This window comes from Chroicocephalus ridibundus, chromosome 9 (genome assembly GCF_963924245.1).
Source record: "Chroicocephalus ridibundus chromosome 9, bChrRid1.1, whole genome shotgun sequence".
NCBI lineage: Eukaryota > Metazoa > Chordata > Aves > Charadriiformes > Laridae > Chroicocephalus > Chroicocephalus ridibundus.
Genome location: NC_086292.1, coordinates 41,809,113 through 41,836,083, shown reverse-complemented (window position 1 = coordinate 41,836,083; position 26,971 = coordinate 41,809,113). Strand labels below are relative to the sequence as shown.

The 26,971-nt window shown below is 47.9% G+C and overlaps 1 protein-coding gene across 3 annotated transcripts in view; it reads right to left on the bottom strand.

Annotated features, from left to right (window-relative positions):
• The window catches only part of NTRK3 (neurotrophic receptor tyrosine kinase 3), a 218,835-nt gene that overhangs the window by 123,798 nt on the left and 68,066 nt on the right, over window positions 1-26,971 (bottom strand). For all 3 annotated transcript variants that reach the window (XM_063346504.1, XM_063346505.1, XM_063346506.1), the window contains exons 8-11: window positions 25,338-25,634; window positions 21,811-21,834; window positions 20,869-20,939; window positions 18,991-19,093 (exon numbers count right to left, since the gene is read on the bottom strand). In XM_063346504.1, coding sequence (XP_063202574.1) covers window positions 18,991-19,093; window positions 20,869-20,939; window positions 21,811-21,834; window positions 25,338-25,634 — 495 coding nt within the window. The remainder of the gene's footprint in view (window positions 1-18,990; window positions 19,094-20,868; window positions 20,940-21,810; window positions 21,835-25,337; window positions 25,635-26,971) is intronic.

Genomic DNA, 26,971 nt, shown 5'->3' with positions numbered 1-26,971 from the left:
CCCCTTGAGCAAATGTCACCCTCACACAGAAAGCTCCCACATGGCCCAAGGCTGTCCCTCTCCCTAAACCATGAACTCATCTCTTTTTCTTTTTGATACATAAAGACTATTTTCACACATCCTCTAGAAAAAGAAGTGCCCTCAAAAAAAAGAAAAAAAAAAAAAAAAGGAGGGGTGGAGCGGGGAAGGCAAAAATCTACTGCTGTTGCCTAAAACTAACCTAAGCTCTGCAGAGTCCAGAGAGTACAGTGAGCCCCCCCCGACACACACACTTTTTTGGATATCCTGATGCCGAGAAGCAGCTCCCCCATGGATGCTCTTGTACAGGGAAAACCCTGCTCTTCTCCCACTCCCCCTACACTCCCTGTCTGTAACCTGCTGTATCCATTTCATTATAATTATAATTTTTTATATATATAAAACTTCTACTGTGACTGCTAAATATAAACAATTGATTTTAATAATTTACAGCCTGCCCAGCACCACAGCACTCTGACCACCAACAGGTATCCAAAATACTGGTTCTGATCTGGAAATCTCTCCATTCAGACCTGGGCCCTCGGATATCTCAGCAATCGATGCATTTCCATGTGGTACCCCAAGAGCCGAGATAAAAGAGATGCTGCTGCTCTTCTCCACAGTAATAATGCCACAAAGAGGGCACATTAGTAGACAGCAGCTCCTTTCTTTGAAATCTCCCTCCCCTCCTGGCTCCAACAGAGAAGATCTAGTCCCTGGGGGAGGTTGCCACTGTGTACTGACTTTTAGAGGTGCAATGCTTTTGATTTAGGCTTTTCAGGTGGCAGTTCAAAGGAGAAGGCATTAACCCCTTGTACAACATCTGAAGCCACTGCTGGAGGATCCCACAGCGTCGCCTGCAACACATCCCTGGGTCACGCAGAGCTGGAGATGAATAGATAAAACACACCAGGCTAAACTGAAAGAATAAACACCGTGCACATCCACACAAACATGTAAGCTTGGATATAAATATGCGCAGATAAACGCACACCCTCTCAGATGATGCTATCAAATGCATTACTCCCCAAATCCCCGCAGAGCAGCAGACCATCTCCAAGGTCATATTAGCGTGGAAGTAATGTAATCCCATTACCCAGACTCCTTCTCCCGCTCCTGGTTTCTATGTTGATGTTCGCTCTCTTAATTTTAAACACCAGCCATGTGTCTTGTGGCCCAGCCCGGGACCGCTTTGCGCAAGTGGCAGTAAACACATATCTTAATTCACTCATTCTCCAGAAAAAAGAAAAAAAAAAAAAAAAAAGCTTTTTCCCACATGAAATACACACGTCCGCCAGCGCAATGATTGACGCAGGGTGTGCTCAAAGCTGCTGTAACTAACTCGGGCTCGGGGAACAACCGGAGCAGGCAGGGCGGTAAGCGGAAAATCCGTACATGATGCTCGTCGGGAGAAAAATATCCAAGTGGCACAGAACTCGGCTGCCAACAACACACCACGCAAGCCTCCCCGGGGCCGGGGATCCAGCTCAGTGCTTGTGCTAATGGGTATTTGCTAATTTCCCAGGTGAGGGACAGGGTCATTAAGAGGAAAGCTGCACCGAGTGCTTAACACCGAGGGGAAGGAAGGAGGGAGGGCGAAGCAGTCGGCAAAGCAAGCTCCCAAGAGAAAGAGGATGGAGGATAGCGCGGGCAGGGGCCACCACGGCCACTCTGTCCCATGGCCAGAAACACTGGTCCACACAAGCCCTCTGCCAGATTTTCGAGGGAATTTGTCCTTCAGAGCAGACAAATTTTGAGAGAGTCGGGCCCCCACAGTCACAGGACACAAAACCTCCTGGAAATCTGGCTCCAATTCTCTGGTCCAAGCCCTAAATATCCCCCATGCTGGACACCGTCCTCCTCTGCTCTCCCAAAACTTTCCTAACCCCTCTACAAGTCTTCCTGAAGTTCAAGTCATTGCTTTTTGTATGATCCCTTTCTGAAAGCATCTCTAATCTCGCCTTTTTTCCTTTTGCTGCCTGCAGAAGGCTGTAATAATATATCCTCCTTCACACCTCACCTCTTCTAGCTGACACGATAACAAAAAAGTTTAATAATAACAATCTCCAACAAAGAGCACAGCGAAAGGGTGCGGGAAGCACTTCTCATCGGCAGATGCCAGAGAGATCTGCCAGGAACATGCATCTCAAAAGACACTGAGCTTAGGCTTAGACTTCTCCCAAAACCCACACGTGCCACTTTGTGGCAAGCCCGTGCTGAGTGAAGGCCACGAGGGTGGTCAACACGCCCACCCGCTCTCCGAGGAAGATGCTCGGGACATTTCAGGATGCTTTTACCCTAAGCACGGTTTCATCTTTGGGTCTCCCAGCCTTTAATCAAGTCTGGTGGACGTCTCCAAGGCTCACTCTGCAGATAGTGGTGAGAGAGACACAGCTCCAAATGCTTCTTCATCTGCCTAATGAGGAACCCACCCCTCCTGGACGGCTGTGGAGGGAGCCTGCAGTGATCAGTCTTATTACACCTCTACGAAAGCTACTCCAACATCAAACTGATGAACTACCCAAGACAGACTTGTTAGCAGAGAATAAATGAAAATCCAGCCTTGGTATTTTAACAGTCTACGAGGCGTCATTTGCTGTTCGGATGGCCCTTAACCCTTGCACGCTCTGGGTGGCTCATTCGGCTGCCGGTCACAGCAGGGAGCTCATCTCTGTCCTGGTCTTCTCATCAAGACCTTACAAACTTACCTGCTCTGAGTTACTGTGAGCAAAGCCCTTTTTCTCTAGTTAATGAAACATTTTATTAAGTACCATCCCCTGCTCCCATCATACATTCCTCAGCACTTGTTAAACATTAAACCCAGGATTGGCGAAGGATGTTAGAGGAATTTCAGTAGGATTTGTCTATTAATTCCCTTCGCTACTTTTTAAACTCCCATGCGTAGAAAAATGCTGGCACACAAAAATACCTGTCCTTCTCAACAGGTATCCACTAATAACATTATCCACCAGCTGCTTTTTCAGTAAAGCTCAGCTGATCTGGTAGGAGAAGCCCCCCTAAAAATGTACTGCCAAGATGGTGGGGCTTGGAGCTGCTGCCACAGCTGGCGAAGGCTGGAGCAGAGGTGGACCACCGGGTCCTTGCTCCTCCAGAAGCACATGTACAGCGTATCCCCCCCTCCCAGCCCGCATTTCCCACATCCGCAGCACAAGGAAAGGCACAACCACAGCAAAAGCCTAATCTGGGCATTCGTGATACACCCCAGAAACAGGGATAAACTACCTCAAACAGATGAGGACCACTCATTTCTCTATCCTCTAGGAGCCAATATTTACCAGAAACATTTCCCTCAGCCTACGACTTGTAGGAGATTAGGTCTCGATATCCTGAAGACTTTCTCTGGTACCGCCTTGCGTTTGTCCCCCTGTGCCTCAAGAGCTGCGGCACAAGGCACAAACACAGGCAACGCCGCCTGCGGTGCTCCCGCTCACTCAAAACGCAGGCAGGAGCGTGCACACCTATTTCCAGGCTCCGGACCGATGAGTTAAAACTCAAACCTTCAGTCCTGTAGTAAGTCGGGAAGGTGCTGAGATAACGTTGTCGAACCTGATCTGAGCACGATGGAGACAAGAGGTTAGTAATTGCAGGCTGCCATGCGGTGCCCACTTCTCTGCACTAGCATAGGACATTTGGCTCAGGAGAGATGGGTTTGTGTGTTCGGCTTTGGTTTTATTGCTACCTGATCGACACAGTTGTATGTACCTTCTCAATAATTTACACTGACAGAGTTGTACTGTATTATGTATCAACCAAATCTCTTTGACAAGGCAAAATCCTTCAGTAGAAAGTCTCAAGCACTGCAACACGTTCAGTGGATCTACATCCATGGGTCACACACCTCCTGGAGCTACTGTGCTTACTAGACCAATAAAAGAAATCAAGTTTCAACCACTAACTTTCCATCTGCCACACCGCTAACCAAAACGAGAAACGCCAGCTGCTCCCTCCTCCCTCCAGCCTCCTCCTGCCTTCCCCATTCACACCCCAAAAAAGAGACGCAAGCACTGCCTTCCCTCCTTCTCCACCGCTCAAGCCACACCGGCACACTTAGGAAATCATTAGCACAAATTCCAGCCAAGATTATTTATCCTTAAAGAGCCTGCCCGACAGCAAATCTCCCTCCAGCCGCTCCCGGGCTCCGCAGCTCAGTGCAGATAAATAGGCACTTACCAACAGCCACTAACAACTTCATAAAGCATCTCCCTACCTTTATTCCCCTGCACATAAGCTCGTGCACCCACACGTTTGTGCTCCCCAGGCACAAAGCACTCGGAGAGAGGAGTTTCCTCCTTCTCTACCTGCTTCTAAGGGCGACGTGAAGCACCAGGCTGTCAAATAAGCGCCTGGGTTCCGGCATTGCCTCTCCCTCACCCTTCCACTTCTTCATTTCTACCCATCTTCCAACTGCAAACTTCACGACGTCTTGGTATGTTGTAAAGCACCACGCTGTCCAAAACGCGCTGTCGATAGTGATGGCGCAAGGGCTATAAAGTTTTCAGAAGACACAAGAGCTCGGAGGTCCCGAAGCACACAGGGCTTTGTACGTACACGCCAGCTTAGCACTGACATCTAAAAGTAAAAAACACTTGTAAATGGCTCCTGGGAAAAGCTTTCAAGTGCTGGGTTCAAGATTGAAGGTTCTCCGCTAAGAATGAAGGATGCTGAAGGATCTGTAAGTTATCATGAATTTGCACAAAAGCCTGATGGCTTTGAGAACCACATACGGGTGAAAAAAATCTAAAGGTAAAGCCTGATCCAGGGAAAACGTATAGATTTTTTGCCACTGGTTGGAAATCAGGATTTATCCTCGGGGCAGAGTTTCATTTCAGGCAGCACGCCGCCTCCCTGCCTGCACCCAGGCGGCTTTCGAAAGGCCGGTATCAGAGCGGGTTGCTGCCCCACGGGTCAGCAGAGCAACCAGGAATATGAGCTAAGGTACTTTTTGCTAAAAGAGAACTTACACAGCCTTCTGAAAACGATGTAGTGACAGGGAAAGAAATGCCAGTGTTTGTCCCATCCAAATAATAAAATGGGGAAAAAAAAAAAAAAAGAAAAAAAAAAAAAGAGGCATCTGGCAGGCATTTAAAAGCCCAGTAGCACGTGTTAGTAACAGGCTCAATCGACAAAATTTAGTAGCACCTCTCCTTTTTTAACAACAAAGCAGAAACTTAGTCCTTTCTGACAGATTGACAAAAAGCCTGCCCGTACGACTGGCCCCAAAACCACCAGCTGAAACCCCGGCAAAGCTCTGGCTGGAGCGAATCCAAGAGAGACGCCCTTTGCTGAAGCATCCCTAAACCCAGTCCAGATTTCAGCTTCTCTGCTGGGGTGCGCTCCGGAGGAAGCGACTTGTTTTTGGTGTGACCTGATCACAGTGAGTTCAGCAGAACCGAAATCAACGCCTTTTCCGATACCTGTCGAAAGGTAGGAAGGTGCCCTGCTTTGCCCTTACAGCTTCAGTTTTAATATGCCAGGGTGGAATACGTGTGCTTTGCTGATGAGGGGTTTTGGCACGTGCTGACGTCCCATTAACTCCGATATCACGTTAAGAGACAGCAGCAGCCAAGAAGCATTACTTGAAATCTTTAAGCAGAGAGAATAAGCCCAAATCACTCCTAAATACACCAGCAGCAAAATAAACTTCGACAGAAGAGAAACATAGTGAAGACCATATGTTTTGTTATGAAGAACTAAATAACAACATAAAGAAGGGGAGAAAAATCTAAAATCCAGCTGCTCTGCAGCAGCAGAGTGGAAGGGGATTTCTGCAGACGTCAGGCTGTATCTAATTTCAATTTCTATCACGACACTTTAGATCAAGGGAGATTGAGAGCAAACAGAAAATAGAAGAATTAATAGTCTTTAAATAAAATAATAATATAAAAGAAAAAAAAAAAACAACAGAGAGAAAGACAACGAAATAGCGGTCAAAACAGCTAAGCAAAGTCTTACTGGAAAATCCAGCAGTATTTCCTCAGTCGGTCCCACACACCAAGGGGACAGACCTGCAGCGGTCTATAGCAAGGTACTCAGCAAAAGCACCCAGCAGCCCAAAAGGCACGAAGTCTCATTACCAGATGCTGCTACCAATTTAATTCTGAGCAGAGAAACTTGTCAAGACGACAGACATACTGTAAATCTGTAAAGACATTTTCCTTTATATACACATATATATACACACACGCGTGCACACAACTTGCATTTGTTCTCCTGGCTGATGTGCAGAAGAAATTAATAAGCTTAACTTTAAATCTATAGTAAAAAAAAAATCAAAGGAAATATTAAGAAAAAAAATATTTAGGAGACTAAATGATAGTGGGATGGAGAGGATGAAGCAGTTGGTCTGTAAAAACAAATCACGCTGAACTACCTTCAATGCCTTATTTTCCCCTGATTGAATTACAAAATTAGTCAATGAAGGCTGTAATATATTTCAGCTTAGTAAAATATTTAATACTGTCTCAGAAAAAACTTCCCTGAAAAATTAATTCAAACTGGCTTGGATATGAGCACTGTCATACGACAGTATTAATAATAACAGTAAATTTGATTTACGTGGCTCTTCCCTGCCAGTGCCAGTCTGGGTGGCACGAATATGGCAAAGCTTTAAGCCGGAGAGGCTCGCCACAGGGACTGGTGTTGAGGCTGGGTTATTCCATCTTTGGAAATGAAAGAAACCCACTGAATTAAACCATTGATATGTATCTGTTTAGGGAGCCAGGTGGGATAATCATAATTTCTGAAAGCCACCACTGATATGGTGGGTCAATGACTGAGCAGAGCTGGCTCTTTCTCACCAGCTCTGCTACCTTCTGGTAAGTCAAGCAGCACCGAAGACACAAATTCACATGGGCAGCGCTTCCCTTAGCCAGCAAACGCTGGCAGAACTAAGAAAAACAGGATGCAAACTTCAAAAACATCAAAGAAAAACAAGTTTTGGAGACAAATCACCAATTTACCCGGGAAACAGTTATTGTCCAAACGGGCTGGTGGGGACAGCAGGCTGCAAACGGGTTATGAGCCTGCAAGGGAGCAGGACCCTGCCCAGGGAGGAGGAGATGTCCCCAGCGAGTGCAAGGGGACCTAACCTGGGGTAATCCCCAACCCTACCGGGCACGGGGCCAGGAGCCTCCCGCACGCCAAGGAAACTCAGCAAAGGGCAACAACAAAATGATATGATGACGATGACGCTGGAAGGACTGAGCTGGGATGAAGAAGGGGTTTGCATCCGTGTCCTTGCTTAGCCCTGCGGGAAGAGTAAGCTGCAACAACCCTGGGGACAACCAGCGGTGCAGAAGTCAGGGGGATGGGGTGTAAAAGCCTGTAAGAAATTAACTTAAATAAACAGAGACCAAATAGTTCTCCGGCAGCAAACTGCCCTGCCCTTGGGTTTGTCCCCAGAGCACCTTTGGTGACCAGCACAAAGCAGCACGGGGACCCTGCGTGTCACACGTCCTCCTTACGGCTCTCAGCAGCCGGTTCCCCAGCGTTACACCCCACCGGTGGAAGGGGTGACTGTCCTGCCCCGCTGCACCAAAGCCCCTCACTGGCTACTCAGGCCTGCTGCAGCACCCCACTGCTGTGTGCACAGGGAACTTACCTGTGTGCGTGGGAACTTACCCAAAACCCAAACGAAAAAAAAGGTCAGAGAAATCAATTAAGGAATCAATAAGAATAAACATTGATCCTAGACCACTGCTACCTCAAAATTATGGGGCTTTTTTCTTTCCTTTTAAGAATATCAGATACCTCCCTCTTCATAAAAAAATACATCATTGCTTAATAGGTAAGACCGTGCTAATAATTACCCCTAACATTAATCAGAAAAAGAGCACATAGTTACTACAAGCACTTTGGATGAAGACACGCTTTGCTTATTCGCATGGTCCGTGCGCCTGCTGATCGTGGGAAACTCCGTCTCTGTTTTCCTCTTACCAAAGCAGGACTGAAGCTGGAGCCCAGTGGAAGCACTGCAGCCCCTGGTCCGGACCCTGGAGCATCCCCGGATGCCATTAGAGGATGCCAAGGGGCTCCCGAGCAAGAGGTGAACAGACCCGGCCAGCAGCTCCCGCAAAGCCCCACAGCCTGGGAGGAGGAGAGGCAGAAATCAGCCCATCAGGATGGGGATGCAGAGTGAGAAACACGTCTCAGCCCAAGGGCGGCAGCAGCTTTACCTGCCTCCCCGCGTGCCGGCTCCACTTAGCGTAATGATTATTAAGCCCTGTCAGCAGATATGAAACCAATGCACGCAGCTCCACAGGCGAGCGCTTCGAAAGCCGCCGAGACGCCCCCCTGCTCACAGGTTTTCATTATCCATCTGGAAAATTGCGGATGTCACAAAAGCTTTTAGAGCATCAAGATGAAATCGTCTTGTCAGCAACAAAAGGGCCAGTTTTCCCCTGCCCCGATCCCGGCAGCTGTCTCGGTGCCGCAGGCTTCCACGCGAGCTGCCGGTGTTGCATCAGGACACCGATGCTGCCGGCGCCGGGGAGCCTCACCAGCACACTGCCCGCCCTGGAGATACTGCGGCACCGGCGTCTCAGCCCGTGGATCTTACTCTAAAGGAAAACCAGGGTGAAGGAAAATAGTATTTTTCCCCTTCACGCTAATTCACAGCCTCTTGACTGACTCTTGACTGCGTTAAGCTGGGAAGAACTCGCAGTTTGCTGGGGAGGTTGGAGCACGCCCTGGGACAGAGAGAAGATGGAGATGCAGGTTCCTTGGCACCAACCATAGGTGGTTCAGGTGAAATGAGAAGCAAGTCAAAGAGGTTTTAATCCAAAATCCAAGCAGACCCATCCATTTTCTCTGCCGTAATTGTATGTTTTGTCACCCTCTGCGGTTTTTGAAGCTGCTGCACTGCTTTGACTTGGGTGTCATCAAAAGCAGATGTGGCAAAACCACCTTGCCAGAGGCAATGCTTCTCAATGGGGCTCTGATTGAAAATGTTTTTTTCCTTTTTTTGCAGGGAAAACCCCTCGCCGGTCACAAAGTGAGGTCTTTCAGCAAGGCTATCTTTCAGAGGCTATCCAGCAGAGCCACAAAACCTCCCCAGCACCAGGATGCATGGGATGCCGGGCTGCAGCGTAAGTGTCCTGACGTGAAACTGTCCCTTCCAGAACAGGCTGGTAACTCCCGCGGGTGCTAACTTTTCTGCAGCTAGCACGTTCTGGCAGATACAGAGAGCAAAGAGGCTTTCAGACACACACAGTCTTCTCACATCTCGGAGAGCAGAGGGGAGAGCCTGAAATATGGCCTTGACCGTGGAGCAGAGCACGTTGAAGGCTGATGGCTGGGCTGGGATGAGTTTTCATGGGTGCACTGAGCATCATTTCCAGCGTGTCCCCAGTTCATTGGTGCCCCTCAATGCACCCTGATGGCAGCAGTATGTCATGCACAGAGCCCAAAGGGAGACCTGTGTGCATTTTACGTGGCCAGAGGCAATAAGATCTCCTGGGTCCCCTTCCTGAACCACAGGCCACGTTCAGGGTAACTGAGCATCCCATCCTCCATCACCAGCCAGGGCCATGGAACCAACAGGTCGAGGGAGGTCATCCTCCCCCTCTGCTCTGCCTTGGTGAGGCCGCACCTGGAGCACTGTGTCCAGTTCTGGGCTCCCCGGTTCAAGAAGGACAGGGAACTGCTGGAGAGGGGACAGCAAAGGGCTACCGAGATGATTAGGGGACTGGAACACCTCTCTTATGAAGAAAGGCTGAGGGATTTGGGTCTCTTCAGTCTCGAAAAGAGACGGCTGTGGGGGGATCTTAATCAATGCTTATAAGTACTTAAAGGGTGGGTGTCAGCAGGATGGGACCAGGCTCTTTTCAGTGGTGCCCAGCGACAGGACAAGAGGTAACGAGCACAAACTTGACCATAGGAAGTTCCACCTAAACATGAGGAGGAACTTCTTTCCTTTGAGGGTGTCAGAGCCCTGGCCCAGGCTGCCCAGAGAGGTGGTGGAGTCTCCGTCTCTGGAGACATTCAGAACCCCCCTGGACGCGTTCCTGTGTGACCTGCTCTGGGTGACCCTGCTCTGGCAGGGGGTTGAACTAGATGATCTCCAGAGGTCCCCTCCAACCCTATGATTTTACGAACTGAAGACCACTGTCCCAAATAGAAACTGAATCATAACCCTGCCCCTCAGACACAAAATATGAGAACCCAAATGTGATTTATTCCTACAGTGCACAAAATACTACCCAGCTGCCTTGTGTACAGGCATTATCTTCTGGTCCATTGATTTTTAATAGCACAGTTGTAGATCGAAATGAGATGCCTGAGCATCACATGGGGTTCTGCACCACTCACACCTTCATCAACAGACACTAAACAGTGGTGCTGATGATGGAGTTTCTTGAGGCTGTCCAGGAGCCAGGCAGGCTTGTTATTGCACCACAAGAAATAGAAATTGGAGATGGAACAAGCCCATTAGATCATCAGATGCTCCAGTGCTCTCTACAATTTGCTTCCTCAGTGCTTTCACTAGTTGAAGCCTGAACAGCCCAAGCGACAGTCCCTATCCATTCCCTTATTCAGGTTTCTCCAAATTTCTATACACTCCTTCAAGCATGTTCAACCAGGTTCAAAACCAAGCAGCACCGTTCTCTTCCTTTTCTACATTTGCCGTCACAGTTCCCAAACACTTCTCTTGTCAGTCCTGCTGTTCAAATCACAGTTACCCCATTCCCTTGACCAAGACCGATGCTCTCCTGCTCCAGGGTTTAAGGACAGAGTGCCAGATCTCAGCATCCCTGGCTAAACACCGCACAAACAAACAACAATCCTACAGCAAGTCAAGAGGAGAAAGAGGTGATGAACTCACTAGGGACATCCTCCCTAAGGACCATTTATCGGCATTAACAGTAGCAAAATCTTTTTCAAAGAATAATTGGACAACTGTGGTAGAGACAAGCTACAATTAAAATATTAATTAAGGCCCTTTGCTTCTTCCCACACTGCCCTGCACCTTATTAAAGCCCCATCAAAGTTGACACTTAGTTGTCTGGCTGTTGGCTGCCTTCAGAGAGGTGCAGGAGAGCACACAGGGCACGAGGCTTATGGAGATGATATCTCTTCATCGGATTAGTTAGTTATACTGGTTTAAAAAAAAATAAAATAGCCTGTCCTGCTGCTCTATGTGGTACTTGTTATGGACATAAACAGAATTATCCTGGCTCTGTGCTGCCAGCCCAGCATCTTTCACTAAAGCAAAGCCATGTGAAGACAGACGGACAGACACCAACAGACCAAGCAGCAGACACAGGCTGGAGCCACGGAGGCAAGGAGCAGGCAGGCGGGAGCATCACGGCCACGGAGAGAACCCCCCTGAGGATTGGTACCTTCTGCGTAGTCCCTGGGGAAGGCTGCTCAGGTGACTGAGCCTGGGCGATTTCACAGCTGTGGAAGAGATGTATGCAAGCGGCTGGATAAGGAATTGGGGCAACTCAGTGGCTCCCGAATGGCAAGCGGATGAAGGACATCTTCCCAGACCCTGCACTGCAGGGGAAGCAACTGCGGCTCACTCTCGCGCTCTCCCTCCTCAAAGCTGTGCCCACCACATATGCAAAGGCAGAAGCCAGCGCGATGCCACAAGCAGCAGAGTCCCCAGTGCTGCCACTTGTTACTGCTTTGCTGGTGGAACAGCCAAAACACTGAGCCTAGAATGGGGATGGCTTAAAAAAAAAAAAAAAAAAAATTGGAAAAAAAAAAAATCCCAGCATCTTTCCACCACCTTGCCTGGGAGTTCACCTCACACCAAATCACAGGTAAGATAAGGGTCACTCATGCAGCTTTTGACACCACAAGGTGAGAACGGCTTGTGAAGGCCGGCAGTGAGACACCTGCTAAGGCAGAGCTGTCCCGGGCAAATGCCAGCCCGTCCCGAGGGGCTCCTTTGGAGCAAACGCTGTGCCTGGACTCCAGCAGCCAGCTGGCGAGAGGAGCAAAAGCGTGCGCCCGCGAGCCAGGGAGGTCACGCACGGGGAGGAAGATCCTGCAGGAAGGTGGTGTGAAGGAGCCCCAGGGCTTCTCCGGTCACCTGAAAACTACTGATCTGCCTGGATTTTTTTTAGCTGCTTTTAGTAGTTGCCTAAAATAGACATCTTGGTTCTGTAAAAGCGACTGGAATAGATGATGGCTGGTCAGTGCACTTTACATTCCCTTTATAAATAGCCTATTAATACTTCTGGGAGTAGGAGAATGTTTTTATTTCTTGATCTAAATAAATCCTGATCTTCTGCTAACCATTTCTCCTGCAGGGTCATTTGATGCATCTCTCCAGCCCCCTTGGAAGCATCTTCCCATCCCAGGGTGTCTCCTTGCTCCTTCAGGCAGCAATAAGCAACAGCATCACCCCATCTTTCAGAGCCTTCACCAGACTATCACACCTTGGGACTGAAGGACAACGGTGTGAGCACCGACTGCTGGCGAGAGACCTGATTTGCCTTCATGGAGAGGAGACACAGGAGCCTTGTCCCAGCACCCCAGGGGAGAGGTGGGACCTCTCGAAGGTTTGCCAAGGAGCCCAGGGCGGCACAGCAGCTTTCCCCTTGCTGCCACCGCACCAGTTACAGACTGCATGCTCAGCAGAGGGTGAGGCACTTACTTATCAGTTCGAAAAGCTTTATCACCTTGGAGGCACTAAATAATAAATAAATAAATAGCACAGCTTGCACTTCACCCGCGTATAAACAGGCATTTATAGAAAGAAGCCCCCAGTGAAACCATGCGCCCTTTCAATCCACTTCCCAGGCAAATAAAACCCAGTAATATTGAGCGCAAGAAGTATATCAAGGGGCTTTTCAAACAAACAGAAGGATACCGCCAAGGAAAAGCTCCGACCTTCAAAAGACCCACAAAGTCACTCTGCCTGAGTGTTTTAGGGGACTCAGCCCCTCGGCACCGCTGGGCTCCGAGCGTCGCACGCCCGGCCTCAAAGAAAGCAGCAGCAATCGCTTCCCGTTTCTAGTTCGTTAGTATGACTGACCATACATCCCCGAGCCACCGTGGGTAGCCGTGGCTTTTAATGTATGGCTGTTTCTCTCCCGTCGCCGTGCCAGGCTGGCTGATATTACTTTGCTCTCTCTTTCTTCCTGCTCCTGCTACATGGCAGGCTCCCAGGAGGATGAAATGAAAGGGGCCTGATCACAGATTTCTCCCGAGCAACTAACCCTTAAGGTGCAGGCTTCTCCGCGCTGCAGAGCGGTGTTTCATTCCTATTCAGGAATGAAATTCCTATTCATTCCTATTCCTCCAAAAAAACCATCAGGGAAAAACCACCAGTGCATGATTATAGCCAGACTTGGCCAAGGCAACGTGGGTCAGAATTAAGCCTCATCTGAAAGGTAGGTCACGGCCCTTGTATATTTTATTTTTTTTTCCTTTTTAAAGCTGCAGCGATAATTGCATGATGGAGGAGGAAAGCAAAAAAAAAAAAAAATCATCCACAAAAAAACCCACCAACCAACAAACAAAAAAAACCAAATCAACAAAAGCAAAAAGCCAGGCACCCAAGATATCTTTGCAGGAGCTGGCCCTCTTGAATCAGAACCCTGGAATTGTTCTGCAATCGACTCAGCGGACAGTTACCATCTGTTTATGGAAAAAAATGTTAATAACCCCCAATCATAATCAAATAGGGAACCACTTTACTTTAAGTACCTATTAACTAATGCTAAATTACAATGGAACAGCTCTGCAAGTACTTCTGACATCCACATGCACATCAGCAGTGCCAGCACTTTGATCAGGGCTATTAGAACAAACACGAAATGAACTGATAGCGATGTGATTCCTCAAACATTACAGAAAGCGTGGGCCGTATTTATTTACCGTTCTTTCATTTCTCCCCCACTTCCTTGTTGTTTCTGCCTATTCAGAAAGAAAATATGTATACGCCTGTGTATGGACGTACGCACCACCCACCGCAGCAGACCCCGTGAAAGCCTGGTCCTCTGTGTTTTGTTTTTCTGTCCGAGGCTGACCTTCCGTAGGGATTCTCCGATGCCCAGAAAGGCTCGAGGCATTCCCATCAGCGGGGCATCACCCGAATTGTCATCCTCTATTTGGCCCCCCTATTTGCATCATGCCTGTGAAGGTATCTCTAAGTCCTTCCCCCCTTCTCCTCTGGGTGGAACCGGCCGGCAGATAGAGAAGCTGCTGCAGAGAGGGAAAATCCAGGCAGGCAGAGCTGTACACGCACGCTTGCACGCATGCAGAGAGAGAGGCAGCACGATCACACACCTTATTTCTTTAGGAAATCAGATTAAAAAGCAATCAACTCTTTGCAAACTGTAACCAAGTCTGAACCATTTAGCTGGCACTGTCTCCACCCGAGGAAGAAAACCTCATTTGGTGAATGCAAGTAGTTTTTAATCTCAGAGCCTGGAATATAGTTCATCTCAGCAAAACAACAAGTGCTCTTGTCTCTGAATTTTCTCCAGCATCTTCCTCCCTGTATTTCTGCAAACTCAATTTTTTAAAAAGTTTTTTATATTTATGTTGGTTTTGGTTTTTTTTTTAAGCTGTGCAGCACCGGGAATACATCACACAAATATGCATGAGCACACGTTCTTCATCCTTAGGCACTTGTAAATGTAACAGCAAACAAGCAAAAGGAGCATATATTTTAGTCCATCAACCTGAGCATTTACACGGCCTCCGTTGCTGTGCCATCCGAACATTTTGTTAGTCCCAGGACTTTTCTGTGCCGTTATTATTGTTTTATGAAACGTCATTTTTGTTAGTCCCGGGACTTGCGTGTGGCTTTTTTTTTTATTATTATATTATGAAATTTCGTTTCCTGTCATCTGCTGGGATTAAACTTTGATGGGAAGAGGCGGGTTTACGAGGCTTGCGGTGACAAGCCTGACCCCAGAAGGTGAGGTGTAAAACCCTCCACCTCCAGCGGGCGGTCAGGGAACGCGGGACACCGACCCCAGAGATGGAGCAAGCGACGACTGAGTGCGGGATGCTGAGCTCCTTACTCCCATGCTGTCTATTCCACCTGTAAAACCCACTCCCCTGGGACACGGCAGTAAACCAAAAGGCCCTGACTCCCATTTTCTTGCTTTGTAAGATTCTATTCTTCCCACGCTAATGCAAGGCTTTAAAAAAAGCATCTCAGCTCCCCCTCTGGATACACTGCCCTGCAGCAAACAGTTGCAGCCCATGTCTGCGACTTCAATGCTTTTCAGTTCTTACACTTCACTTTTCCCGGCGGTTTCCCCACCGTCCACGTTGTCCATGTAACGCCACGTTTCACAAAAAGGCGCTTTGTTTGCCATTTTCCTGCCGCCTCCGCAGCTCTGGTGATCCCCCAGCAGCCCCCCTCAGTTGCTTCAGCCCACCCCTATCCCCATCCCCCCACCCCCAGCAACGGGAGCCGCGGTCGACAGCCAGCCAGAAAGGGGATCTGACCTCCGCCATCCCGCATTAATGAAGGCCCTCTCCGGAGGGGAGCAGGGAAAGGCGAGGGGCATGGCATGGAGTCAGCCCCCGTGAACTCGGCGGGATGCCCAGGAGCCGGGAGCAGAGCGCGTCAGAGCCCCCTTCACAAGGAGCTTTTGTTGATGCCCCCGCTCCAGCCCGTTGACGGCGTGCTTGGCAGCGCAGGCTTTTCCACCGCTGGGCTGTTGGCTGTATCAGTAGCCGGGTCATAGCCAGAGCAGTGGCACTGCCAGGACTCTTGTGCAATGCTCCGAGGGTGTGCTACCAGCCAGAAGAGGACAAATGTGGCACACCATCCTCTCGCAGTCCCCCCCCAGCCACGTGCCCCCGCGTCACAGTGACTTTCTTATCAGCAAAGGTAGCTTCAGTCACAGTGACTTTCTTATCAGCAAAGGTAGCTTCGATGTTGGAAACTTTGTGGCCCATTAGTTCACTTTTAAGACCGGTGGGCAACCCAGCAGGCTGGCCCAGGGGGACTTCCCAGCCCAACGTGACATCCAACCTTGTCAGTCCAAGTCCACCTCTCTCTTTCTAGGACATAAACCATCTGCTTCACACCAGGAGACGCAGAAGGAAAAAGATGTGCTCAGAGAGATTCATGAGGTGCTTTGGGTAACGTGTCCAACACGAGCACACAGTGTTCTGTGTCCGTGACAAACACAACAGGAAAAACCTGCTCCTGCAGGCCTGCCAAGCTGGGATCTCAACAACAAGTGGCAACATATCAGCTGGCGACAAAGAGCTCTCCTGATTCACAGAATGATGCACTTTCCCAAAAAGACTCAGGGCTTGGATTTTTTTTTTTTTCTTAGTAAATAATAACATGATGGGTGCTGCACAGGATGGCTCCTGCCCAAGAATTAACTGATAATGAGGGACCCAGAGGAGAGTGCCAGCTAAAGGAGATTTGAAGGTGGTCGACAGCTGCACTGTCCCATATAGGACGTCAGAATAAGGTAGGACCTGTTTTGTGAGCCCCTGGAAAAGCAGCTCAGGACCACTCAGTAAAGTGATCTGATGATTTGGACAAGGGCATCACCTCATGAGCAGAAAACCTCAAGGGAGGAGGAAAGGAACAGCAGCCCATTAGTGGAGTGAAAGAGGAGACACCGGGGAAAGAGACATCAAGCACAAACACAAGCTTCAAAGTACCATTGCCAGATTGGGACCAAGTGCAACTGCTCAGCTGAGACACTAAAGCAACCAAAGGAGAGAGTAAGGCTCTGGACTCATGGACCTGCAGAGCACCATGGAAGAAGATTTTAGAAACTGCATTTTGTAAAGCGTGCAGGGGACTGGGACATTTCTTGAGGGGTGAGAAATACATCAGCTAGAGCTGCCAGGGCAGGCCATAGCCAGGGTACCACCAAGCACCCCAGCCACTGCAGGTGAATGAAGAGTTGCCTTTGTGCTGTGGGTGAAAGCGGTGAGGTTTGGTAGCAAGGCTGATGCAAAGAAGGGAGACGGAGGCTAAAGATGCAAAGCCTGACGGCAAGGCAGTTGACAATGGTGCTATGGCTAAAGAAAAAAGCGTAGGCAGAAGAGACGCTGGGGAAAAGCAGGAGGGCTAAAGCAGGTAACGCCATGTGCTAGGGAGACTGTCCACAGGGCAGGAGGATCTGTAGCCTCCAACGGGGAGGGGAGCTTAGGCAGTATGAGTAAGCTGCCCATGGTGATAGCTACGACGCTTGTGACTCATTAAAGAGCTATCTCCCTGGTTTTAAAGATGTATTAAATTTTTGTGAGCTCCATCTCTCTAAGCAATGTCATCAATAAAACTTTCAGAAACTCTACGGGGCTGTGGTTTCATATCAGAGTTGGAAGAAATACAGCATGATGAGGAGGAAAGCAGGCTTTTCTGGCTAAACATTTTTGCCTTATGAAAACTGCACACACAAGGGCCCACCACAGCATCCCTCTGATTTCTGGGAATGCAGAATATCCACTCACACACTTTCCCAAATGCCTCTGAACGCGTACACACATCTGTTCACCAAGACTGGTTACTCACACAAGGTTCATTCCTCTTTGATTCTTCCATTAGGGTCAGAAGTTACTTTTCCTTTTTATATTTCTGTCTCTAAACCCCATCAGTGGCAAATGCCCAAGCACTTCCAAAGTGTTCTGACACATCCCTCCAGAAGGCACGTAACATCATCCCAATTTTACAGATGGGGAAATTAAAGCAGAGACAGAGGTTAAGACAGCTAATTGCCTACGGACACTAAGTGAGTCAGTAGAAAAGCTGGGAAATGATCCCAGGAACCATGTCTTCCATTCCTCTACTCCACCCACCAGTCAGTACACCCTACCAGATGGTTCTTATCATTGGACATATGGACTAAATATTGCTAAGTTGGTGTAGAAGATTTGCTATTTAATTAAGTGTCCTGTCTTCCATCTCCATAGGATGCATAGGGGAAACTCCAGCCAGAATCCCATCTGGACGCACTTAGAAAACGTCTCTGTAGAGCAAAACAAGCCCTAGGGAGGCACAAGAAACATTCACAAACCTATCAACCTGCTCTGCAACGCAGACCCCAGCAAGGCCAGGAAATCGGGCTGCAACTCGGGAGCTTTGGAAGAAGCTTATGTTTGTCAAAGTCTGGCTTCAAATGATATATGAGCCACCAATTAGGCTGGAAACCACTTTGTCATGTGAAGGCTCTTCCTCCAGCCTTCACTGGGCACCACCAACGCTGCCCAACCGGAGATACCAGCAGAGTCACAAAAAGCAGATGGCACAGAGTCATCTAGTTTCTCCTGGCATTAGCTCTATCACATCACAGCGCTGGTGTTGGTAGGACAGAGAGACCAGTTCTGCCTAGCAAACATCAGACGCCTTCTCGCTTTCCAATCACTACCAAGGACACTTGAAACATCTCCTGAAGTGGTTATTCACGATGCAGAGGAGGAAACCTTCCAACAGAGAGGCAGCAGAAATAGACCTTCCACATCACTGAAAGACAGGTCAGCAGTCGCTTTCCCAGCATGGACCTTACAAATTTATATCAATGTCTCAGTCTCTATTCACAGACAGGCACAGAATGGGTGCACCTGCCTTTCCAACAGAACCCAAACCGAATTCACATCCTTCTGTTCCCCCTTCCCATCCTGTGCTCTGCACCCAGAGCGACGCGAGGGGAAACCCGTGCATCATCAGGCCTGCAAAAAAGATCTCATCCAAGTATGTGCTCTCCGGAGCGCAACTCCCTCAACGCATGCCTCAGAGCTCTTCTGGGAAACCTGATGATGCAGTTATGTGCTGATAAGAGCACATGCATACTTCTGCCCAGCAGAAAGACATACAGGTGAGAACCACCAGCCCCTATATCTCTGTTACTTTCTCAACAAGCAGAAGAAGGTTGGACAACATTCTCGTAAGAAAGCCTTGCACCAATACTGACAATGTAGGAATAAAACCACAACACCTTTCCACGTGTGCTATAAGAGCCGGGCAATCCTGGAAGGTGCCTCCTGCTAGAGGAAAGTGACTGCACGTACCTTTCATCCCAAACTTGGACCGCCGACCATACTTGTTGATCATAATAAAGAGGACGACCAAGAGGACACAAGCAAAAGCTGCCAGCCCAACCGCTATGGAAACCTGAAAGGAAAAAAACTGAGTTAACACAGGGGAATTTAGGAGTCTAGATTGGAAATACAGCAGCTCCTTGCCCAGTTAACCTTTCTGTAGGCTCATACGATCTGCTGCAGCCCCGTGGATATCAGCTGTGGAGGGAAACACAAGCTAAAGCAAAGGTCTCTGACACAGCTTGGAAGCATCACAGGCTGTTTGCAGGACTGGGAGGTTTGGGATCTCCCTATCAGCGATACCATTCTGGCACCACTTCTCCCCAGCCTCTCACTCCATACATCTTCAGGGAAGGAGGACCTCTGCTCCAGTGTGTGGGCTCTCCCTTCACTGCGCCATGTCATGACCTTCCATTTGTGACATCACCACGCTGCCATGACGTCACAACACTAAAGCTATACTAACCTGAGCTGGGAACACACAGGAACAGCAGAAAATTCCTCAGAAAGAACAACTCTGTCTCCATCCAAACATCCCTCAGGACAATGAATGAGGGAAGATAACACACCACAAAAAGAAAACATAAGAAATTAAGTAGAACTGGTTTGTTTGGGGTTTTTTTTTTCCCCCAAAAACATTTGGTTTTCCTACAACCTCTAATGGTTCCCTATTTATTGTAATTTTTAGTAGTAAATATTTATACTACAAGTGTCCAAAATCCTTCACTGGAACTGTCGTTCCACTGTGTCAGTGTACAAGCAGAGGAAAGAAAACCTCCTTGCCCTAAAGGTTTTACAATCCCAGGCTTATTTTAATATTTATGAATATTTATTCCTTCAAGCCTTTGCTCGAGATACTTTTATTGCATTGATGTAAACAACAATTTCTTTGGCATTTGTCCAATTGTTCTCCTGTGCTGAGTCTTGTGATGCATTTAGACTTCACTTCCTTTTACAAAACTGTATTCTGCTACAATAGAAAATACATCATTTAACCAAGAAAATGTAATTTCATTTTGCAACCCTTTTCCCTGCCCTTGATATATTAGCTACGATATTTTTAAATTTTTTATTTTGCCATGCTTTAGTTTCATCCCCTGGTTTGTTTTCTGTGCTTTATATTTAATGATGAGTGCACATTATTACTCCTGTCTCACTATTCAAAGCTTTCGCTTCAGTTTTAACTTTTCAGCTGGACGAGAACTGAAACCAAGGTAGATTGAGTTTTGTTCATTCTGTTAACACCTGGTGGGTTTCAAGATCTTAAAACTTTCACAGAATTAGAGCAATTGTGTAACATGCTAATTCCCCCACCACCCCCAGCACTCATACACAGTTGGTTTTTTTCTTTTTCTACATGAATTCTGCAGAAGAAAGACAATGTTGAGATGTGATAAGCCATAGGCTTTCTTTCCTTTTTCATTTCTGGCATGCCCTGCAGAGCAGGAGAGAGGGCAAACTGGCACTGACAGAATTGAACCAAGCTAAATCTGAGTCCCTCACAGGGCTAAACTTAACAGCTCAATAATAGTCTGAAACACTCAATTGCCTGATTGTTTGTTCTCTGGGTGCTACTTTTTTAGATAGAGAATTTCTGACCCTGCCAGCAGCGGCTTCACAGGATGCCTTATTTTCAAAGGGCTCCCTAGTTCCACACTGCAGACCCAAGAGGATCAGATAGTTCGTGTCAGTATTTCACTTGCCTGACACAAGCCACAAAATCTTTCTGATCGTTGTCTTGAGTCACAAAGGAAGAGATTTTCCTTGCAAACCTCTCAAAACAGCACAGGAATGTAAATATCGAGTCATCAATAACAAGAAATGCATGCCAAATAGACCAGGACTCACCCCAAAAGTGTCCTCCTCCGGCTTGTGGGTCACAGTGATTGGTGGGGTGGGACTCACTTCATAATCACCAACTGAAACCAAAACACCAAAGACAGAAGATTCAACGCGGCTCCGGCTCCCATGGGACTCCCAAGGCACCAGCACATCCCAATGGCGGTGCCTGAACTAACAAGATCCAGAGGCTGCAACTTTCTATTTCAGAAGGCACCAAAATCAACCATTAGAGAGTTCCCTGCACGCACCAGCGGAGAAAACACAGATGATGACAATGCTGATGTGACTCCTACCTCACAAGTGAAAAACATTTGGGTGCCTGGTGTCCTAGGGTAGGTGGCCTCCATCCCTGGGCCATCTCCTAGACTTTTCGGAAAACTACTGGGCCAAGTAGGGTTAAAACATGAGACTGACTCCAACAGAACTTGATCCAAAGAAACTGTTACTTGGATTTTATTTTTTTGGGGGGATGGGAGAGGGGAGAAGAAGGAATCCGTTCAGGAAACACTACAGAAGTAGAGTCCTGTGTTTCTTCCCAGTCCACACTAGATAGCATGTTGTAAATGAGCCATGACACACAAGTGCTTTGGGGATTGGCCAGCCTACACCTAGTTAAGACCGCCTCCGCTACACCACAACCAACCAGTTAGAGTTCTGGTGGTATTTTTCTCCAGCCCTGCCATTTAAGACCTTGAAGACTGTAATTTTCACTGTAGGACCTTTATCAGGATGTCGCTAGAGGAAATGAGCAACTCCTGGGCTCTAGAGATTGCCCAGCTGATCAAAAGCTCCTCAGCCATCTTGCTTATGCATGGGGACACCAGGGCTTTGTGCAGCCTCTGCCAACTTGCTTCCCAATATTTCCTCCGGGAGCGTGTAAGTCACAGAGCAGAGGGAACCGCAAAAAACAAAACACCCACAGTACGCAAAGGGCAAGGAAACACTTACTTGAGACAAAGTTGTCCGTACTCTCTGTGGAAAGGACAAAGAGAGAAGCAACACGGTTAGCGGCACAGCAAAGGGAGGGTGGTCTCATTCCCAACCCACCTCAGACACACTCTACCACCCCAAAGAGCCCAGGAAACCAAAGCATTTCATATTTTGTCCCATACGGACAATTGTAACTGGGAATTGCTACACATGTGCCAGCAGGACATACTGGAGGTCAGGATGGAGAGTACAGGGCTGAAACAGGAGGGGAGGGATGCTACTGCCAAAACAGAGAACAATTAGCAGCACCCTGTACAGAGGCTTTTGAATCGTCATTAAATGACCCTGCTTTCAGAAGGCAAGCAAAGCTCAGCAGACACACGGGTTCAGCAGGATGGAGGTGGAGGGGAGAGAAGCAGATCTTGCCCAGGGAGAAAATCCTACAGCGATGAGGACTATCTCCCAGGAAGGACAGTCCGCCTTGGGGCAGGGGGTTAGAGACCTCCTCTGGGCTCCCTCTGTAGCCTACTGAGCCACTCATGAGAAGCTAATAGCACCTGAACTGGACGTGGAGGCTGTAGCTGTCCTAGAGCCACCTCTTGCCCAGGACAGCTGCACCAGTCCCTGCTGTCAGCCACTTGACTGCTCCGCTCTATTCAAGTAAAGCTCCTTCAGCTCCGAAGGCGGCCGAGGCCCCAGACAGTGAGGTCTAAAGCTCTCGGTGACACTCAGTTTACATAGCATGAGAACAACGTCAGCTTTCCATTCACTCGCCCATGTAAGAAATTGAGCCCGATATTAACTGGAGTTTACACAGCTTTGCTGGCAGAGGGCTCCTGGAAGGACACTGAAACATTCACGCTGAAGTACGGGCGAGGTTTGGAAGGGAAGCGTAAAACAACCCCCGAGTGACAAACACGGCTTCCCAAACCAGGGGAAAAAACCTGAAAAAATATTTTTGTTTCAAGTCAAGCAGAAGAGTAACTTTCCTTGGCTTTTTCTAGCAAGAGGGGTGAAAGAAAAAAAAAGAGAAGGAAGAAATATTTCATCGGGAGACTTTTTTTTTTTTTCCTATTAAAGCAGACAGAGTCTAGTCGTAAAACTCTTGCCACTTCTACATTTTCCCCTTTCCATTTTTCTCTGCTGGACTAAGCAAATTCAACAGAAACCCACAAAAAGTTTTTCCCACTAAACCCTATTTTTCAAAGCATAAAATATAGCCAAGAAATTTCAGCCGACTTGAGTTCTGCGAGAAGTTCCCAAAGAACTGAACACTCGTCAAGGGGAAGGGGTAGGAAAATTAACCTTTGTGGATTAAATAAGGAGGTGGTAGCCTATGGCAGAGATGCCAGTGACAACATGCAATGAGATTTTTATCAGGTGATGACACAAATCCGTCCTGGGAGCCACTGCCCTGGCTCCTAGATCCACACCATCGCAGAGAAGCAGGATATGGCATGGGGAGTATCTCCAGCTCCCATCCGGCGTCTAACAGCACCTTTCTCCTCTCAACCTGGGAAGCACAATCTGGCGCAGGACCAACAAGAGATTGCAGACCAGATGTTTCTAAAAAAACATGGTCATGGATCCTTTTCTATGCCGATAGGAAGTTTTCCAGGTATTACACTTCCGTTAATTACTGAAGACTCATAATCTCATCCTGGGTAGTGACAGCCAAAACCCTTGCACACGTCCATAGCTATAGGCAATAAACTTCTTGAATGAACCACACTGGGGAACCTTCCATTTGTGGCATTTTTTGGAGGAATCTACCTTCAAATGGAAAATTATAAGTGTCAGCTACATTGAGCGTTAATGTCAGCTGTGGCAGTGGACGGAGCAACAAACTTCAAGGAAAGTAAATTACATCCTGCATTGGGCTGACAAGGTCTGCCAGGGTGAGGAACGGCTTGGGATTTCGGATCAGAGGAAATAAAAGAAATGGGTCAATTCCTGCTGAGAGATGGTTCAGGGTCTTTAAGTATTCCACACCAACAACACATACAAGGTGTGGGTGAAGATGCACTCACAGGGGCAATATTTTATACATATTTTTCACAAATAGATTCTCACAGAGTCTCTGGCACAAGAAGCTCTTCAAACATCAAGGTGCCTTCCCGCAGCACAGCTCAGATCCGTTTCCAAAATCAGCTCTCCGCAACAGCAGATCTGCCCCCTTTTCTGGAGGTCCAGCACCTACTTAAGAGCTGCCCCCATTTCACAGATGGGGAAATTGAGTCACAAAGGTGGGACCCGACAGAGCTGAGACTGCAAACCTGTGCCTCTCTGCACCCACCTACATTTGATAAGCTGCTCTTCTGCCCAGACAGCAAGAACCATAAATAGGTCAGATAGCCAAACAGGGCATCATCCTCGAAGCCTGAATATAAATTTTCCACTCCCATCCATATCAGCTCATTTGTTCAATTGTCAGATCTTCAAGGCAGAGATCTGGGGTTGCATTTACGATATTTGACCTGCAGGAAAACTCTGTGTACATATATGGTGTGATATAAATAATAAATGAGAGTGCCATGGTATTTTTCTATATTTAGCAAACGCCCTATTTTGCTGGATTTTCTTGGGCTGCAGGGGCCAATTTAGAGCCGACACTTTCTCATGGCATCATTCCTGAAGGCAGCAGCACGCACAGATCTTAACTCTATGATGGCCAGCGTGGTATCACAATGCGGAGAGCAGACCAAGACCCTCCATGCTCCTACAGAGCAGACAAGACACCACAAAAGTCTCTATTGCACTGCCCAGAGCCGCATCTTCATGTCCTCAAATGCTTTTTTTTTTTTTTTTTTTTTTTGCAGTTAAGCCCTGAATCACTAGGGAGTACAACGGGGAATTCCAAACAATCAGTTAAGAAATCCCAGGAAACTGATGCAAAGTGACTAATTGAGCCATCGCATCTTTTGTAGACCTGTCATCCCGGAATTGCACATGTCATATTTAGAAAGAAAACAATCCTGACATTGTTGCATACAGCTATAATCATTTCACAAATGCAAGCTAGAAGAAAAAAAAAAAAAGGAAGAGCTGCAGCCTCTTAAAGGGCTTTCCTTTCTTTAGTTTATACCTAGCAATCACATTGAAGAATACTTTCAAAAAACTGGCTTCTTTGGGGCACCCCGCGGGAGTTCCAAAATAATTGACCAAACTTGCATCCTATTCCCACTGAAATCCCTAAAGATATTAAAAAAAAAAAAAAACAACCACACACACAAAAAAAAAAAAACCACAGGAAAACAAACCAACCCACCAACAAAAAGCACTGCAGAATATATTACACAACAAAAATATCTAAACCAGTTACTCTCTCTCTGCATTAGAGAGTGGTTGTGACACCAAAGCACACTTGAGTAGGATAATCATTCTGGTCAGAAGACACCTCCGGAAGTCACCTCTTCCAACCCGCTGCTCAGACAAAAACCAACTTGGGTTGTCAAGGCCTTGCCTAGGTGCAAGGATGACTAGTGGGACCCGAGTAAGACCTTTGGATTGCCAGCAACCCTAATGAGATAAACTGAATATCCTACCTGGAAAAGGTTTTTCAAGGAAATGTCCTTTGATGGTTTGGTTGGCTGAGCCCAGCTGGTTGGTGGCCACAATTGTGTAGTTGCCATTGTTGTAGTGAGTGGGTTTGTTGAAGAGCAGGCAACCCTCAGACACTTCCCCTTGTTGGTAAAACTCCATGTGGATGATCTCTGTCTCCTGGAGAACCTGGCCGTTGTGCAGCCAGTGAAGGGTGGGAGCTGGGTTCCCATGCACTGCAAATGCAATGCAGTGCTCCAGGTGTAGCACCGGCTCCTCCAGGGTTAGGATGCGAGGGGGATCTAGCAGAGAGAAACATGGCAGGCTCACAGCACACCTCCACCCACATCATGTCTCTGTGCACCATGGAAATTAGGATTATTGAAAACACAACCTCCAAAATCCCTTGTTCCTTCTACTCTTACCATGGATGTCTGCAAAGAAGCAGCGCTAAGTAACAAGAATGATTCCACACTCCCCAGAAGGTGGATCTGAACCATAGACAGTTCTCTTGGCCTTGTGAACAAGGGGTACAAACTAACAACAGGGATGGTCCTTTCACCAACCCAGAAACAATTAAGCTTGAAGTTGCCCTGTCTACACACATACTGCTGCTCTCCTTCCCTCAAGGGGTCACAGGGACGCCGCCTGTCCCCGTTAAGGAGGACACCGAGACATAGCACTGTTACATTACACGTGTGCAAGGCATCCCTTGGGGGATCTCCAGTCGCACTGAGCAATTTTGGATTGCATAGCTGAGGAAGCAAACATCCCTCAGCGACTGGCTGTCCTTGGGGGTTTTGACTGCCTGGATGTCCCAAAGGAGTTCTTACCCGCCGAACACCCGCCAGGGGTGTTTTAATTAAAGGGAGTAGAGTGGGAGAGGGAAAAGGAAAAGCAGAGGCTCCACCTGAAATTTATTGCATATGCATTGCCTTCCCCCTCGGGACACCCCAAGAATTCAAATGTTGCTCTGCCATCGCTTCTGAAACCCCATTTACAACGCCTACGTGTAAGGTCCCAAACCTCGAGGCTGGCAAGGTCTGAACTAGAAGAACAGAGTTTTGTGCAAATGCAAAGGACACAAAAAGATGTAGGTCTTCCCTAAAACTCCCTTTTTCCTGGTACCATCCAGCTGCAAAGACAATCCATGGGGCATCCACAAGGAACAAACCAACTTTTGACCAAGCTTTTGGAAAAAAAGACAGTGAATTTTTCAGGCAGTGAAGGTGGTAGAAGAGAAGGAAGGTACAGAGCTGCTCAGAGCTGAGCAAAATTCTCCCACCAGCACCCAGCTACCCTGAACCACACAGCCGTGCCCCAGCCACCTTGTTTCACTTGCAAGCCTAGATCTGCATGTGGCTTCTTCACATCTTCCTGGCAAGGAAGGATTCAAAACAGGCAGCCACCTACATGCACAAACCCAGATCTCTTCGGTGTGAAATTACAGCCTCGGCGATGGGTCTGGGCAACAAGAGCAGGGGTAGCAGGAACTGTCAGCAGCTTAGAGGATTACACGGGTGAAAACAGGCATTGGCGTGGTGCTGTTTAAGGTGTGGAGGAAAAGATGCTAAAAACGCAGTGCAAAAAAACCCCCGCCTGCTGACCAACCACCTCTGAGCTGATCTGTACTTTAGTT